Source organism: Chlorocebus sabaeus, chromosome 1, assembly GCF_047675955.1.
Source record: "Chlorocebus sabaeus isolate Y175 chromosome 1, mChlSab1.0.hap1, whole genome shotgun sequence".
NCBI classification, from domain to species: domain Eukaryota; kingdom Metazoa; phylum Chordata; class Mammalia; order Primates; family Cercopithecidae; genus Chlorocebus; species Chlorocebus sabaeus.
This window is the reverse complement of record NC_132904.1, coordinates 12,490,786-12,507,143: the sequence shown is the minus strand read 5'-3', so window position 1 is coordinate 12,507,143 and position 16,358 is coordinate 12,490,786. Positions and strand designations below refer to the sequence as shown.

General features: G+C 55.3%; 2 protein-coding genes across 3 annotated transcripts in view; one reads left to right on the top strand and one right to left on the bottom strand.

The window, feature by feature from the left end:
* Window positions 1-1,082, bottom strand: part of DDB1 (damage specific DNA binding protein 1) — a 34,260-nt gene extending 33,178 nt beyond the window's left edge. Inside the window, exon 1 of the mRNA XM_007996250.3 lies at window positions 842-1,082. Coding sequence (XP_007994441.1) covers window positions 842-902 — 61 coding nt within the window. The 5' untranslated portion in view covers window positions 903-1,082. The remainder of the gene's footprint in view (window positions 1-841) is intronic.
* Window positions 1,083-1,141: 59 nt separating this feature from the next.
* TKFC (triokinase and FMN cyclase) lies at window positions 1,142-14,796 on the top strand. 2 transcript variants are annotated; one of them, XM_073015725.1, is made up of 19 exons: window positions 1,142-1,263; window positions 1,926-2,028; window positions 2,561-2,672; window positions 6,194-6,383; window positions 7,299-7,409; window positions 7,487-7,668; window positions 9,316-9,394; window positions 9,704-9,793; window positions 10,343-10,377; window positions 10,456-10,540; window positions 10,637-10,726; window positions 11,225-11,341; window positions 11,741-11,860; window positions 12,021-12,158; window positions 13,134-13,240; window positions 13,336-13,439; window positions 13,585-13,618; window positions 13,731-13,820; window positions 14,225-14,796. In XM_073015725.1, the coding sequence occupies exons 3-19, from the start codon at window positions 2,670-2,672 to the stop codon at window positions 14,375-14,377; spliced, it is 1,728 nt and encodes a 575-aa protein (XP_072871826.1). In that variant the 5' UTR covers window positions 1,142-1,263; window positions 1,926-2,028; window positions 2,561-2,669; the 3' UTR covers window positions 14,378-14,796. The 2 variants fall into 2 exon arrangements, with proteins under 2 accessions (XP_072871826.1, XP_037855170.1); XM_037999242.2 differs by having other exon boundaries at window positions 1,148-2,062.
* The last annotated feature ends 1,562 nt before the right edge of the window (window positions 14,797-16,358 follow it).

The window sequence follows — 16,358 nt, the reverse complement described above, 5'->3', positions numbered from 1 at the left end:
TGTTCATTTCTTCCAGGCTTCATCTAAAGTCTCACAAAACTTTTATCTGACAGACCAAGTCAAATGAGAAGTCCCCGAGCTTTACATGAAAACACTGTTTTGTCCACACTCCCTGCCCTCCTGGTAGTCTACCAATACCCCCATCCACACTCAGCTACCTCCAACTCTGAAAAACAGTTTTGTTTTGGAATCGTGATTAGGGTGTATATAAACATGCAAGCTTGGGGTCTGCATATTCAGCTGAGAATGTGGGTTAAGAGGACTCTTCCCGGGTTCTGGTCTTCGGTGTCCATAACAGTCCAAGCGCATCGTCAATAGGGAAAACCAAACCCTCTTCTCCAGCACGGCCCTCATGTAAACAACCGCCCCAGGCAAAGGGGGTAGCCTGAAGAGGGCTCCTCTCCCTCTGTGGGATAATGCGGGCATTCCTCACATCCCTCCACCTCCTGGGCCCCCCAGACTTCCCCACAGGAAAATCCTGACCCCAAAGTCGCCATTACCACCTCCCCCTTTCCCGGCCACAGGAGGCCAATCTTCCGGCCCAAACAACACCGCACAACCAACTCACACTCCTCTGTCTCACTGGGCCCGCCCTGTCCTCGAGGCCGAGTGACCTCCCCAGAACGAAAGGGGACCCTCGAGAGCGGCTTCCAACCCCCAAAAAGCGCGTACTGGGACGGCTCTTTCGAGGTCGCGGGGTTGGTGAGGTTCCTCGGCCGCCAGGGCCTTCCATTAGCCGAGCCGACTCCTGCCCGGCCGCCCCGGGGGCCGCGGGCCTCCCTAGGCCGCGGCTCCCCCCAGCTCCCTCCCTCGCCGGGGTCTCCGGCCCCGGCAGCCTCACCGGTCACGCAGCCGTTCACGGCAGTGGGCTTCTGGGCCGTTACCACGTAGTTGTACGACATGTCTAGGCTTAGAGCGGCCCGTCGGGACGCAAGCGCGACACTAGAGAGACGGACACAAGCGAGAAGACAGGTGGCCCCCAACAGCGCGCAGCGAACTCCACTGCCGCTGCCTCCGCCCCAGAGACACGTTGCAGGCCAGAGCGGCCGGGACGCGGGGCATCACGGGACGGCCTCACCTGGCCTCTTGGAGGACTCCCGAAGCCCGAGGCCGCCAACCGAAGGAAACCCCGCCCCCGGAGGCGCCGCCTCGCCTCTTTCCGCCAGCGACCGCAGGACCCGGATGAGAGCTCACCACTGGGGGTCCCCGGGAAGTCGCGGAGCCTTCGGAGGTTGCAGATGCGGCTGTGAGCTGGCGGGGGAGGTGCGCCAGTGTCCTCGGAGCTCGCCCGCGGACTCCGCACCCCGTTCCGCGCCCTTTGCCCTTCCCCGCATCCAGTCCTCTTCCTTCCGTTGCTCCAGGAGCCCTCGGGGCTGTTCCTCCTTTTGGAACGGGAAGGACTGCTGAGGCCTAGAGAGGGAAGGGAGACGACCGCTATTCGTGCACATCCCAGACTAGAACCTTGCCTGCCTTCCTTTCACTCTCTGAGTTCCTCCAGATCCAGCTGGTGCCCTCGCCTGACGTTAGAACGACCACCGGCTCACCTCCTCCCTTTTGCGCGTTGTTTCTTCAGACTTCGAAGGGCCCACTGGTCTGCTTGCCCAACGTGATTGGTGCCCCTATTACTCTACAAATTCGAACCTCAAACACAAAACCAACATTTCTCCGTAGGGAACCTTAATGAGCCAGGAGGGCAGTCAGCCCTGCAGCCTCCAGGGTGCCCCACATCAAACAGGCTCCCCGGGAACAAGAGGAGAACCACGTGGCTTTGCACACTCGCAGAATGCCAGAGAGGAGCCAACCCCCATTTTACAGATGGGGAAGCTGAGGCTTAGGGAGGAATTGGTTTACCTAAGACCCTCCCCCCAACCCCAAGTAGGCTGAGTTAGAGCTATGTTGATTCTTCCTATTGTGCACCCACACAGAGGCCAACACGCGGCTGAACCAGGCTGAACTGAGGAAAGCTAGAACGTCATCGTGGTTTACGTCTTGCCCTTGCCACAGCAGAGACTCTGCCTGACTTTGGAGGCACGGAATTATCAGTAGTAAACACACTCTCCTGGTAGGAAAACTAGACATGGATTTAGATCCTGGCTCCTACCTGTATGACCTTGGACAAGTCCCTAGAGCTCTCTGAGTCTGTTTCCCAGAAGTAAAATGGGTCACAAACCTGGCTAGCTCCCCCCATTCCCTGCCCTTTTGGTGCCAAGGACAGTGAGGGCAAGCGTGTGAAGAGCTTTGTTAACTTTTTCACTGCATGTGATGCCCGTGTAAAAGATAGTTATTCTGAGGATCACTGTTCTTTAGTGATGAAGTGGGTGCTGTTCCTGGGCATAAAGGCAGCCCTGTGCTTGACATGGATTGATCTGTCTTCTGGCAGCCAAGTGCAGGCGTGAACCTTGGTCAACCCCACACTCTTCTCCATCCGTAGCCCACGTACTAGAGTTTGGACTTGGACCGAAGTCTGGGGCAGCTCCCTAATTACTAGGGCGCTTAAGCGTGATTGTGCTAGTCGGCTGTGAGTGCCTTCTGCAGCTTGTATCATTACCCACTCCTGCAGGTGCTGCTGCTGCCTCCACTGTACTCAGACCCAGGTAGCACAGGATTGTCCATCCTCCAGCAGCTCAGCGCAGCGGTGTGAACTCAGCCTGTTTCAGAGCCTCCCCACCATGGTGAGTCATACAGGGCCGGGGCAGGGGAATGGCAGCATGGTCTCAAAGCAGGATCCCGGCCTTGGGCATGCTAGAGCTGCTTACACCTTGACTGAGAGATGCTCCTGCCTCCTGAGGCTCACGGGTGAAGAGAGAGGGTCATCCTCTCTCCCAGGGCCTGATCCCTGCTTTTCTTCATTTTCTGGAGGCCACTGGTCCCAGCCAGGCCTGGGGCTGCAGCCTCTTGAGTCCCTTCAGAGCCGTTGTGCCTCCTATCTGGGTCTTGAATTCAAAGTGAAACAGTAACAGTTACCTGCTCTGTAATAGATACTGTACCAGTCACAGAAGGAACCATGAAGAATGATCATGTGACTGTTCCTAACCTTGGGGCGTATGTGGGCCGGTCTGGAGCTGGGATCTACAGTGTGGGAGGCTGGCCATGTCCCTGGGCTTTGCTCCAGGCCCACTGATTTGAATCAAAACAAGCCTTGAACATATCTGGATTCAAATTTCAGCCTGCCACTGACCAGCTGCATGACCTTTTGCAGAAGATTTGACCTCTCTGAGCCTCTTTTTCTTCATCTGCATTACAAGGCAAATTAAGGCCTACCTCTAGTGGTTGTGTGGTGGTGATCAAGCAGAGTCCTGGAGGCCTCACCTGACTTCCTTTCCTTTTCCATCCTCTCAGGCCACTGAAACCAGGGATAGCACTGGTCCCTAAACCCTCCTCTGGCTCTGGCAGAGGGATTGTTGAAAATCTCAGGCAAGACAGATTATCAAGATGGAGAGCAGGCCACTTTCTTGGAGGGTAGTGGTGCTGGAGGCTGAGCTTGGAGTGAGGCCAACTCACAACTTTATTGTATGTTCCAGTCCCTGATAGGCTCTGAGAGCCACAAGCCCATGCCCTTTCTAGGGCAACCTCTGTCACCCTCCACCTCCCTCCAATCCCTCGAGAAAGCAGCATGATATGGCCAAAAGGGAACCAGCTTTGGAGCCAGGCAGACCTGGACACCTGCTGGCTGTGTGACCTTGGGCAAAATCGTTTAACTGTGCCTCAGTTTCCTCACTGGGCTCATCTTTCCTCCATAGGGTTATTGGGAAGTTTGGTTTTTTTTTTTTTTTGAGATGCAGTTTTGCTCTTGTTGCCCAGGCTGGAGTGCAATGGTGCAGTCTCAGCTCACCGCAAACTCTGCCTCCCAGGTTCAAGTGATTCTCCTGCCTCAGCCTCCCGAGTTGCTGGAATTACAGGCATGCACCACCACGCCCAGCTAACTTTGTATTTTTTAGTGGAAATGAGGTTTCTCCATATTGGGCAGGCTGGTCTTGAACTCCCAACCTCAGGTAATCCGCCCACCTCGGCCTTCCAAAGTGCTGGGATTACAGGCATGAGCTACCACACCCGGCTTGTTGGGAAGATTAAATGAGACATGCTCAAAAACAGTTAGAACTGAGCCTGGTGCTTAGTCACTGCTCGGCAAATGGAACCAATCTTATTCTTCTTGCTCCCTACAGACCTAGGCTACTCTGAAGCAGGTGGCTTAGCCCTGGCCCTGGCTGGGTGCAGGACAGGTTGGCAGGGAGGCAGCAGAGCCAAATTTTGTACAAAGGAGCTGGTGCTAGCCGGGTCAGGAAGAAGCCACAGCCAGAAGTTCACCTTGCCAGGACCTGGCTCAGCTGCAGGTTCCCACTGGGCCACCAGGTGGCGGTGGGAGCCCAGCCCTCTGAGTCCAGGTTGCGCCCCAGTCTCTGTCTTCAGGACAAAACCAGGGGCTGCAGCCCTTGTTCAGCCCTTGTTCAGGCTTTTCACAGCCTGTTTGAAAAGGGGAGTCGCTTCCTGTGATTGAGTTTCCACTATATCACGGGCATATACTCTGTTCTAGTAAATCCCTATTTTAGAGAGGAAGAATTATAGCTCCCAACAATGATGTTATCTTCCCTGAGTTCCTGCAGCTAATCAGAGGCAGAAGTGGGATTTGAACCCAAGTCCCTGTAACAGCAGAGCTCAAGCCACGCTCCATTCTGGCCCCCACGCTACTCACTTCTATCTGCACCCCGTATCCACTTAGTCAAGCCTGGCGGTGCTGCTCTGCAACCCCTCCTGAGGCTGCCTGTGGCCAGCCCTCTCCTCCTCATCCCTCCCTGCTGGTCAACCATGCTTCCTGGCACCACCACACTATTCACTCATCCAGGCCTTGGCTTATGCTCCCCCTCTGGCTGGAAGAGCCTCCCTTTTCCCTCCCCCCATGCCTCCTGCCCCCTTTTGCCTACCCCGGTCCTGCTTATCCTTCACAGAGACCTCCAGGCCCCTCAGGAGGCTGCGGCCCCTCCTCCATGCTCCCATGGTGCACGTCCACTCCTCGAGTAGCGGTGCCCACCACACATGGTTGTGACCTCTGCTGTGTTTCCCCTGAGGGCAGGAACAGCATTGTTATCTCTTTTTTTATTTCTGAGATGGAGTCTCACTCTGTCACCCAGGCTGGAGTGCAGTGGCACGATGACAGCTCACTGCAGCCATTACCTCCCAGGTTCAAGCGATCCTCCCACCTCAGCCTTCCCAGTAGTGGGACTCTAGGCATGCACCACTATGCCTGGATCATTTTTCATATTTTTTGTAGAGGTGGAGTCTCATCATGTTGCCTAGGCCAGTCTCAAAGTCTTGGGCTCAAGCGATCTGCCTGCCTCAGCCTCCCAAAGTGCTGGGATTACAGGCATGAGCCACCGCACCTGGGCTGTTATCTCTACACACTGTCTAGCACTGGGCCTGGCATGCCAACAGGCTGGGGAAATGTTTTGCCCACATTGGAGCACCAGGGAGCAGCGGTGGCTGTGAAACCTGCTCAGCTCCTCCCCCAGCATTGGAGCCTCAGCCTGGGGCTTTTCTTCCTTTTGACAGAAGAAGGTGTTGGGCCCCAGTTTTATTAAAATATTTTACACTGCAGACAACAACTCCCCCATTTTCTTTGTATTGCAGCCATTTTTTCAGAATAAATTGAAGGTATGGTGCAAGACACTTCATAAATTAGGTACTCAATAGAAAGTCACACATTATTGAAAACTCACAGAAATACCCACCTAAGTCCGGGCGCGGTGGCTCACGCCTGTAATCCCAGCACTTTGGGAGGCCGAGACGGGCGGATCACAAGGTCAGGGGATTGAGACCATCCTGGCTAACCCGGTGAAACCCCGTCTCTACTAAAAAATACAAAAAACTAGCCGGGCGAGGTGGCGGGTGCCTGTAGTCCCAGCTACTCGGGAGGCTGAGGCAGGAGAATGGCGTAAACCCAGGAAGCGGAGCTTGTAGTGAGCCGAGTTCGTGCCACTGCACTCCAGCCTGGGCGACAGAGCAAAGACTCCGTCTCAAAAAAAAAAAAAAAAAAAAAAGAAATACCCACCTAAGATGTCACCCAACTCAAGGAAGTCCTGCGCTCTTGGAGTTCCTAGGTGGATGCGGGAGAGGGGTCTACACCACAGCAGTGTGGCTGGGCAGGATGGGGTGTCTGTGCTGACCACACTCTGACATCCTTCTCACTCCTCCCCTGCAGACCTCCAAGAAGCTGGTGAACTCGGTGGCTGGTTGTGCTGATGACGCCCTTGCTGGCCTGGTGGCCTGCAACCCCAACCTGCAGCTCCTGCAGGGCCACCGCGTGGCCCTCCGTTCTGACCTGGACAGCCTCAAGGGCCGGGTGGCACTGCTGTCGGGTGGGGGCTCTGGCCATGAGCCTGCCCATGCTGGTGAGTACCCTGGGGTGGGGCAGGGGGTACTGGTGGAGTGGACAGGGCCTCCTGTGAGATCCTCAGTGCTGCTATGAGGTGCAGCATGGAGCCCAGCCCAGAGTCAGGAACTGGGGCCACTTCCCACTCTCCCACTCCCTCCGGCTGGGATCAGGGGCCCATTACGGCCTCTCTGAATCTGTTTCTACATCTACAAAACTATGAAGTTGGGCCAAACAATCCCTCAAGTCCTTCTAGCTCTGAGAGTTGGTGATTCCATGAATCTTCTGGACCCTCCAGGCCCAACAGACCCACCCCCTCTTCCATGAAGGCTTCCTGACTCTTCCAGCCTAGAGCAGCACCCCTCTTCTGAATTCCCACCTGCCGTAACCCACACCTGGAACCGGGGACGCGAACTCTCCTTGAGGGCTGCTGGAGGGCAGGGACTAGGATGCGCATCATTTGTCCTCTTCCTGTCTTCCTTCAGCAAAATCCATTCATTCAGCAAACACTCATGAGCCCATTGTGTACCTGGCACTGTACTGGGCACTAGGGATACAGCAATGAACCAGACAGGCAAGGTCCCTGCCCTCGTGGAGCTTTTATTCTACTTAGGGGAGATAGACAATAGCCAGGTAAACACGAAAGTAAATGAGATCATTTCAGAGGGTGCTATGTGACTTAGTACAGACAGTAAAACGGCAAAGGAACAGTGAGTCCCTGGGGAGGGAGTTGGTGACTGCTTCAGGCTGGGAGGTCGCAGAAGGCCTCTCTAAGATGCCTCCTAAGAAGGAGTCAGCCGAAGACCTGGGGGATCTTTGAGCACCAAGCACACAGTAGGGCTCACCAAACCATGACCCCCGGAGCATGGGAAGCCCCAGTGACTACAGGCGCAAGTCCCGCCTGCCATGCTCACTCCACCCCTTCCACCTCCAGGTTTCATAGGGAAAGGGATGCTGACCGGGGTCATCGCAGGAGCCGTGTTCACCTCCCCAGCAGTGGGTAGCATCCTGGCAGCCATCAGGGCAGTGGCCCAGGCCGGCACAGGTAAGCCTGGCATGCAGGAGGGGCTGCGGCGGGGAGGGCACAGTTTGTGCACTGAGCCCTGCCGGCTGCTCCCGCAGTGGGGACCCTCCTCATCGTGAAGAACTACACTGGGGATCGGCTCAACTTCGGCCTGGCCCGGGAGCAGGCCCGGGCTGAAGGCATCTCAGTGGAGATGGTGGTGATCGGGGATGACAGCGCCTTCACCGTCCTGAAGAAGGCAGGCCGGCGGGGGCTGTGTGGCACGGTGCTTATACACAAGGTAGGCTTCCACCGGGGACACAGAGACTGGCCAGCCCCTTCCAGCCTTCCCTTGCCTGGCAGCACCCTGTAACTGGACCTTTCCAGCCCTTCCCCAAGAAGCTACTTCTTTTTCTCCAGTGTTCCCTGATCTCAGAAGGCCCCGCCATCCCCTCAGCTACCTAAGCCCAGATACAGGCATTTTCCCAGACTCGTCCCCTTCTCTTCTCCACACCCAATCAGTTGCCCAGTTCTGGCGCTTCTACTCCCAAATGTATGTAACACACATCCTCCTCAGACCCCACCCTCCTGCTTTGCCTTGGTTCAGGGGTCATCTGCTCATGCCTGATGGCTGCAGCCACCTCCTCACTGGGCTCCCCTGCCTGCTTCCTGCCTTCCGGCCTTGCTCATCCATTCCTCACACGACTGCCAGAGGTGTCTTTTTAAAATGTGTATCTGACTAGGTTCATCCACTGAAAGCCTTCTTGGGTCCTTGGAATCAACACAAGCCCTCACCTCAGCTCCCTGACTCCCCACCTTCATCTCCCATCATCCCTGCCTTCCTCTTTTTAAATTTTCTTTTATTTATTTATTTTTTAATTTATTTTTCGAGACAGAGTCTTATTCTGTTGCCCAGATTGGAATGCAGTGGCACAATCTTGGCTCACTGCAGTCTCCGCCGCCCAGGTTTAAGCGATTCTCCTTCCTCAGCCTCCCCAGTAGCTGGGATTACAGGTGCCTGCCACTACGCCTGGCTAATTTTGTAGTTTTAGTAGAGATGGGGTTTTACCATGTTGGCCAGGCTGGTCTCGAACTCCTGACCTCAAATGATCTGCCCTCCTCGGCCTCCCAAAGTGTTGGGATGACAAGCGTGAGCCACCATACCCGGCCATCGTTGCCTTCCTCTTACGGTCCATTCACACCAGCTCCTATACCTGCCAGGCTGTGGATCATCTCTGACTTTGCTTATGCAGTGTCTGTGGCCTGGAAAATTCTTTCCTTGTCCAGCCTCCTTTTGGCCTGGCTAACTCCTACCTTTCTGCAGAGGCTCAGCTCTGATGTCTCCCCACCTGGAAGGCTCTCCCTGATCTACATCTCCCCACTACCCTGAGCTGGCTGGCAGCCCCTCCTAGTGTAATTGTAATTACCACCTCACATAAATTTTCCATCTGTGCATGTCTGCTTCCCTAGCCTCTCTCCAGGCTGTGAGTTCTTGAAGGTGGGGACTGTGACTTAGTTGCCTTTTTTCCTTTTCAGCATATACTAGATGCTTGGTAAAAATTGGCTGGATGGATGGATGGATAGATGGGTAAAGTTACCCACAATAGCAAGGCTATGGGAGAGAGAACTCTGGAACTCTAGAGTTGGGAAACTGGCCACCCACTGGCTGTGTGACATTGGACAAGTCACCTCCCCTCTCTGGGTCCATTTCCCCATTTGTAAAGTCTCTTCTGACTCCAACAGACTAGAATTCTTGAAGATTTCTGGCAGGTACAATGCGAATGGAGGGAGTTTGCTCTTCTGCCCTAAATGTGATGGGCCAGGTTGAGTGTGGAAATCCTAAGAGGTTCCCCCTTCCCAACAAGAAACTCACCCCCTGCCTGTCTTCTACCCCACATGGTACAGTGATACCTGCCCCGCTGGGGCTTTTAACTCTGTGTGGCTGCAGGTGGCAGGTGCTCTGGCCGAGGCAGGTGTGGGGCTGGAGGAGATCACAAAGCGGGTGAACGTGGTTGCCAAGGCCATGGGTGAGTGCCGGCCTGGGAGTTGGGCAGGAGAGTGGGGAAGGTTGGGACAGCCCTGGGACGAGGAGCAGGTTCCTGTTGGCTGCCTAGCGGTGCTCCCCAGGTTATTTCCCAGGGGTCTAGGGAAGGTATCCCTGGGGGAGCTCCTGGGGACTGGTGGCCTTGGGTACCATGACTGAGGTGGAGAGTCCAGCAGGCTTTCTCAGAGAAGAGGGTGTCTGTGGGCAGGGCTTCTGAGATGCTGCTGCCGCCCTTCCTGATGCCCAGTGCTGAGAGTGGAACAGTCATCCCTTCATGCCTTGTTTCTCATAGGTACCCTGGGGGTGAGCTTATCCTCCTGCAGCGTCCCTGGTTCCAAACCCACCTTCGAGCTCTCAGCCGATGAGGTGGAGCTGGGCCTGGGTAAGCTTGTGGCCGCCCATCCCAGCCCTGCCTGCCCCTTAGCCCTGGACTTTGCCCACCTTGTATACCCTGAGAGCCATCAACCTGCTCCTCTCCCCAGGTGGTCTTAGCATTTTTACCTGGGCATTTGAGGCCCAGCCTGGCCCAACCTACCTGATTCCTACCTGCTTTGCCATCTACACCCAGGGCTCTGGCCACGTGGAGCTCTGTACGCTGCCGCCGTCCTTGCCTTTGCCTACCATTCCCAGGTCCTCCTGTCTCTGCCAGAATACACCCTTCTTTCAAGGGCTCTTCAGAGATCCCTGGCTGCAAAGCTTTCTGCTTCCTCCCCTGTGCTTCCACCTTGATGACCTCTAGTTAAAGCTATCTCCACCACCAAGCCACGAGCTCCCAGAGAACAGAGACCATGTTTTTCATTATTCTGTCCCTTTCCATTCCCGACTCCCGCCCACTTACTGTGTGAGTCCAGCACTGTGTGGGTCCTTGATAAAAACGATGCGCAAATCCCCAGGCCCTGAGTGGGTCAGCAGTGACCACATCTATCCACAGGGATCCACGGGGAAGCTGGTGTGCGCCGGATAAAGGTAAGTGGTCGCCCTGGCACAGGCCACCCTAAAGCCAAGGCCTCCCAGATGTAGCTCATTCCTGGCTCCCTGTGACAGATGGCAACTGCTGATGAGATTGTGAAACTCATGCTCGACCACATGACAGACACCACCAATGCGTCCCATGTGCCTGTGCAGCCCGGTGGGTAGCTTCTCGCCCGCGTCTCCCAACCCTTCCTACACCTCTGGGCAGGAGACGCCCAGAGGGTATCACCTGGGGTGTCATGTCTACCCACAGGCTCTTCAGTTGTGATGATGGTCAACAACCTGGGTGGCCTGTCATTCCTGGAACTGGGCATCATAGCCGATGCTGCCGTTCGCTCCCTGGGTGAGCCATGCACTGGGAAGCGGAGCCTGCAGCCCTCTGGAAAGGGCTGAGGGAGGGCCTTGTGATGGCAGAGAACATGGACTGTGCGTCAGATAAGTCTGAGTTAAATCGTCTCTCTGCCACCTAATTGCTGGATACCTTGAGCCTCTGTTTGTTTTCTTGTCTGCAAATTTGGGGTAATAATAATGGTACCTGCGTTATACCGTTGTTGTGAGGATTAAGTGAGATTAAACATATGTAAGGCACTCAACACAGCACCCAGCACCTGGCACGAACTGAGTAAATGAGACCTGTAATTGCTCATCTGCCGTGAAGTAGGGGACACCTCCAGGGAACATGGTCATTTGTGGGGTTGAGGGATGCCTGCCAGGAGGAAATCAGGCCATCCCCGTCCTGATCTCAGTGCCCCAGCTTCCAAGGTCCTTGCTTTTCTGTTGTTTTGTTTCTTTCCCTGATGCCCATTTTTCCCTTCTGGACCGCCATGCTCTGGTATTGCAGAGGGCCGTGGGGTGAAGATTGCCCGTGCCCTGGTGGGCACCTTCATGTCAGCACTGGAGATGCCTGGCATTTCTCTCACCCTCCTGCTGGTGGATGAGCCTCTCCTGAAACTGATAGGTGAGACTTGGAACCTGGGGTCGCCCAAGCCAGGGCTCCTTGTAGCTGGAAGGAGTCAGGCAGACTTGGAGACTCTATCAGGGCTGACCGTGACCATCAGGGCTCTGCAGCCTGTGAAGAAGGACCTTTCTGGGCTTCTTCAGCCTTCTCCAGCTGTCACTGGTACTAGGAGGAGTTGGTATTAGGATCCTCCTCAGATAGGCCTGACCCTTTCCCCAGGGACCCTCTCTCCATACCCCTGTACACAGTAGGCACTCAGTCCATGCTTGTTGAGGTGGACTCCCTTCCTCCAGGGCTGCTGAGGGAGCCAGTCCACCAGGGCCAGGATGGGGGGGTCCAAGCCCTGCTGAATCCCTGGCTGGACAGCCATGTCTAAGAGAGTTATCTTGCTGCTCTTAGATGCTGAAACCACTGCAGTAGCCTGGCCTAACGTGGCCGCAGTCTCCATTACTGGGCGGAAGCGGAACCGGGTAGCCCCTGCCGAGCCCCAGGAGGCCCTTGATTCCACTGCTGTAGGAGGTACCAACTCCTGCCTCTGGGGAAGGGACAGGCTTCCCAAAGGATGCAGGGGTATGCGGTGGGGTGGGTAGGGGCCCTGGCACCCACATCTCCCACCTCAGTCAAGTGTGGTTGTGAGAAGGGCCTGGTGGGCCTGTTCTTCACCATCCTCCCTTTCTAGGCTCAGCCTCGAAGCGGATGGCGCTGGTGCTGGAACGGGTGTGCAGCACCCTCCTGGGCCTGGAGGAACACCTGAATGCCCTGGACCGGGCTGCTGGTGATGGCGACTGTGGCACCACCCACAGCCGTGCGGCCAGAGGTTGGTGCCGGGGACTTTTCCAAGTTAGGTCATCCACAAAACCCTAGCCCCCCTTCCACCTGTTGCCTTGAAGACAGGGACTTTTTTTTTTTTTTTTTAAAGAAGGAGTCTTACTCTGTCACCGGGCTGGAGTGTGCAATGGCGTGATCTCGGCTCCCTGCAGCCTCCGTCCTGCCGGGTTCAAGCAATTCTCCTGCTTCAGTCTCCCAACTAGCTGAGATTACAGGCATGCACAACCACGCCTGGCTAATTTTTGTGTTTTTAGTGGAGGCAGGGTTCGCTGTGTTGGCCAGGCTGGTCTCTAACTCCTGACCTCAAGCCATTGCTCACCTTGGCCTCCCAAAGTGCTGGGATTACAGGCATAAGCCACTGCACCTGACCGACAGTGACCTTCTTAACAGCACAAATGTACGAGGTTATTATCTTAGAATTAAATGAAATCCTTCACAGTGAATAACTTACAACTCAAGCAAAACATATTCTGTTGTCCTTATTTTTCTCAGTTTACCCAGACCAGTGAAAAGCTCTTAACTGTCCAGCATCATTCATTCGAGAAAAAGGTATTTGGTGTCTGCCACGGGGCAGGCACTGCTCTCAACTGTGGATACAGTAGTGAACAGAGCAGACAGAAATCACCGCCCTCATGGCTTATGTTCTGGGTGGAAGACAGTCAACAAGATAAATCAGTAAAACACAGAGGATGTTAGCACAAAGGGCGAAGGAGAAAAAACCAAGCCAGGAAGCGGAGTACACAGTGTCAGGTGGAGGGGCTTCGAGGCAGGCCTCGCCTCCCCAGACCCTTTCGATTATACAGTCTGGCCTCTGTCTAGACTGCACACTGAATGTGGAAAGGGATCTTGGGAAGCCTTCATTTCACCTCCCTGTCAGCCTTTTCCAGCCATCATTGGTGCCGGCTGGAAGTCTGGCAGATGGAGGGAGGGTCTCTGAATTCCTCCCGTCTCTCGGTGCCTGCAGCAATCCGGGAGTGGCTGAAGGAGGGCCCACCCCCTGCCAGCCCTGCCCAGCTGCTCTCCAAGTTGTCTGTCCTGCTCCTGGAGAAGATGGGAGGCTCATCTGGAGCGGTGGGTGCCTGGGGGCTGAAGGGCTGACAGGGAGGTGGCTGGGCCGGCTGGGGTCCAGGCCAGCACCACATGCTCAGTGTTCTCATCCTCCCCAGCTCTATGGCCTGTTCCTGACTGCGGCTGCCCAGCCCCTCAAGGTCAAGACCAGCCTCCCAGCCTGGTCTGCTGCCATGGATGCCGGCCTGGAAGCCATGCAGAAGTGAGCCGGAGCCCTGTGCATCAGACCAGGGGTGGGCTGGGGGAGGTGGTTGGTGACATCTGCCCCCCCACCAGGCCCTAGCCCCACCCTCAGAGTGATTCCCTTGGTTCCCTATAGTGAGCCCCTTTCATTCTCTCCCTGCTAGGTATGGAAAGGCTGCCCCAGGGGACAGGACTATGGTATGTACTCGGGCTGTGGCCCTAGACCTTTCTCCTTTTGAGCCTGTAAGCCCTAAAGAGCACCCTCAGTTGCAGGGCCTGTGCTCAGCCCCCTTTCCCTCACCTTGTCCAGCTGGATTCTCTGTGGGCAGCAGGGCAGGAGCTCCAAGCCTGGAAGAGCCCCGGAGCCGATCTGTTGCAAGTCCTGACCAAAGCAGTCAAGGTGAGTGAGGCTGGGCCCAGCCACCCAGGGAGACAGGCTTCTAGCCACCAGACTCCTGTCTCCATGTGACCCTGAGCAAGTTAATAACCTTCCTGGATCACAGTTTCCTTCTCTGTACAATGGAGATGAGCACCTATCTCAGAAGGTGGTTATGTGGCTAAGGAAATATGTAGAGCCCCGCACACTGCCTGGGATGTGACAGGGCCTCAGTGAATGGTGACCCTTTTCCCTGCTGGAAGTAGATGAGAGGTAACTTTCCATTTGGTGACAGAGCAGAGGGTGCTGGCAGAGCCAGGGCAAGAGCATGCAGGGCCAGGCTGCACGGCAGAGACGTTCTGTCCATGGCAGGAAGGAGGCGGCCTCATGGCCTGCCCTTGAACCTGCTCCCACACCCCATCCCCCAGAGTGCCGAAGCTGCAGCGGAGGCCACCAAGAATATGGAAGCTGGAGCCGGAAGAGCCAGTTATATCAGCTCAGCACGGCTGGAGCAGCCAGACCCCGGGGCAGTGGCAGCTGCTGCCATCCTCCGGGCCATCCTGGAGGTCTTGCAGAGCTAGGGTGTGTGACTGCCTCCCTTGGCCTCAGCTCCTCTCATTGCTGTGCTGAGGTGGCCTTTGTCACTTCTTTCTGCCTTCCAACCGTCACTTTCCCCTGGCCTGGCTCCATTGGCCCACCCTCTAAGTTGAGCAGGAAATCCTCCACCAAGCTTCCAGAACTACAGACAGCACCCAGAGCGAGCTAGAGTGGGTCCCTGTGCCTCTCCAGCATGCCCTTTCCCTTTGTGAGAGGGTGGAGTCCCTGGGTCATGCCCTCCCTTGCCAGTTCTGGGCTTCAGAGATAAGGCATTTTCCTTGTGCAGCCTTTATCTGGCAATCCTAATTTGGTTTTAAGACTCCCTGTGAAATGCCTTCTGCACCTTAATCCCAATGAGCATGGAAAAGAAAGTTAATAAACTATAATACGTGGAAGCAAGAAAGCCACTGCCTCCTCTGAGGGACCTTTTCCCATGCGTGTAAACAAAGGGGCCCACAGCCCTGGCTGCAGGCATCATGACCCATCTTCTACCAGGCAGATCTTTATTACCTGAGCCCCTAAATCAGTGTCTCCTCAGCTGGGCTGCTTCCACTGAGACCCCCGACCTGTTCCCTTTCCAGTACACACACCTGATTCGTGTAAGAATGGTAGAACGGCTTTTCTCAGCATCGAATTAACAATTCAGTGGCTCCTCGGGAGTCAAATGGGCATTTGGGACACCAGAAGAAAAATAAATCATCATAGTCTAAGGTTCGGTTGTAGATCAGAAAATGCAGCCAGGCCGGGCATGGTGGCTCACATCTGCAATACCAGCACTTTGTGATCCCTTACACTCAGGAGTTCAAGACCAGCCTGGGCAACATGGTGAAACCCTGGCTCTACCAAAAAATACAACATTAGCCAGGCATGGTAGTGTGCCTGTAGACCTAACTTCCTGGGAGGCTGAGTTGGGAAGATGGCTTGGGCCCAGGTGGTCGAGGCTGCAGTGAGCTGTGATCATGCCACTAAACTCCAGCCTGGGCAACAGGGGGAGGGGAGGGGAGAGGAGGGCTGTGGCCAAGCCAGCCCCTAGGTCTCTTTCTAGAGCAATCACTGATGGCACCAGGGTGAGCAGGTGCATTCTGTGCATGTGGAGACCAATAGCACGTGCCTGGCACGCATGTAGGGTAGGGAGTGGTAAAGGCACTGGCTGTTAACTCATACACATGATCTGAAATCTGGTTCTGCTTTAACCTGGTTACATGAGCTAAGGCCTATTTTTTAGCCCCTTGGGATCTGTAAAATTAGAATGGTACCCACCTCACGGGGACATGAAAGGATTCCAATGAACTGATGAAGATGAAGCCCAGCACAGTCCAAGTGCTCACTCACTGGGAGTTATCACAAGGGTTGGGCCCTCAGCCCCTCCCAGGTCATCCACTCCACCACTAGCTAGTAGGAAACAGCCTCCTGTGCCCCCCAACCCCCGTCACCTATTTCGCCCAAATTGGCTGTAGGCTCCCCCAGTGCCTGGGCTTCTCTACCCAGGGTCTTGTCTGTCAGCTGCACCGTATGTCCCTGACCACAAGGCACCTGCACAGGGGTGTGTGCCCAGCAGCGGCGAAGGAGGCTGGCCTCAGACAGTGGCCTGTGGATCCCAGCTCTGTCACTTCCTGGCTGGGTGACCTCAACCTAGTCACTTAACCTTTTTGAGTCTTGTTTTCTCAGATTATGAAATAGGAAAAATTTCCTTCCTCCTGAGATAAGCAAGTGCCATTAGCAATTAAGGACATCCGCACATAAATGAGCTGCATGTGAATCTACACATGCCATTCCATGAAGACAGAGGATCGTGTGGATCTTTGGTGCCTTCCAGTTGGCCCCTCCCTAGGTCTGTGACGGTCAGACCTGTCCTGAGGCTTTTACAAATTGGCCCAGAACTCATTTAACCACAGCATCATTTCATCAGAGGGCTGCTATTAGAGACTGAATGAATGTGTCCCCCCCGCAAATTCCTGTGTTGAA

Bases quoted from the DNA above. Each gene is read 5' to 3' on its own strand.
- TKFC (XM_073015725.1), top strand. The intron at 7,410-7,486 runs GTAAGCCTGGCA...CTGCTCCCGCAG, and splicing joins AGTGGCCCAGGCCGGCACAG to TGGGGACCCTCCTCATCGTG. The intron at 7,669-9,315 runs GTAGGCTTCCAC...GTGTGGCTGCAG, and splicing joins GCACGGTGCTTATACACAAG to GTGGCAGGTGCTCTGGCCGA.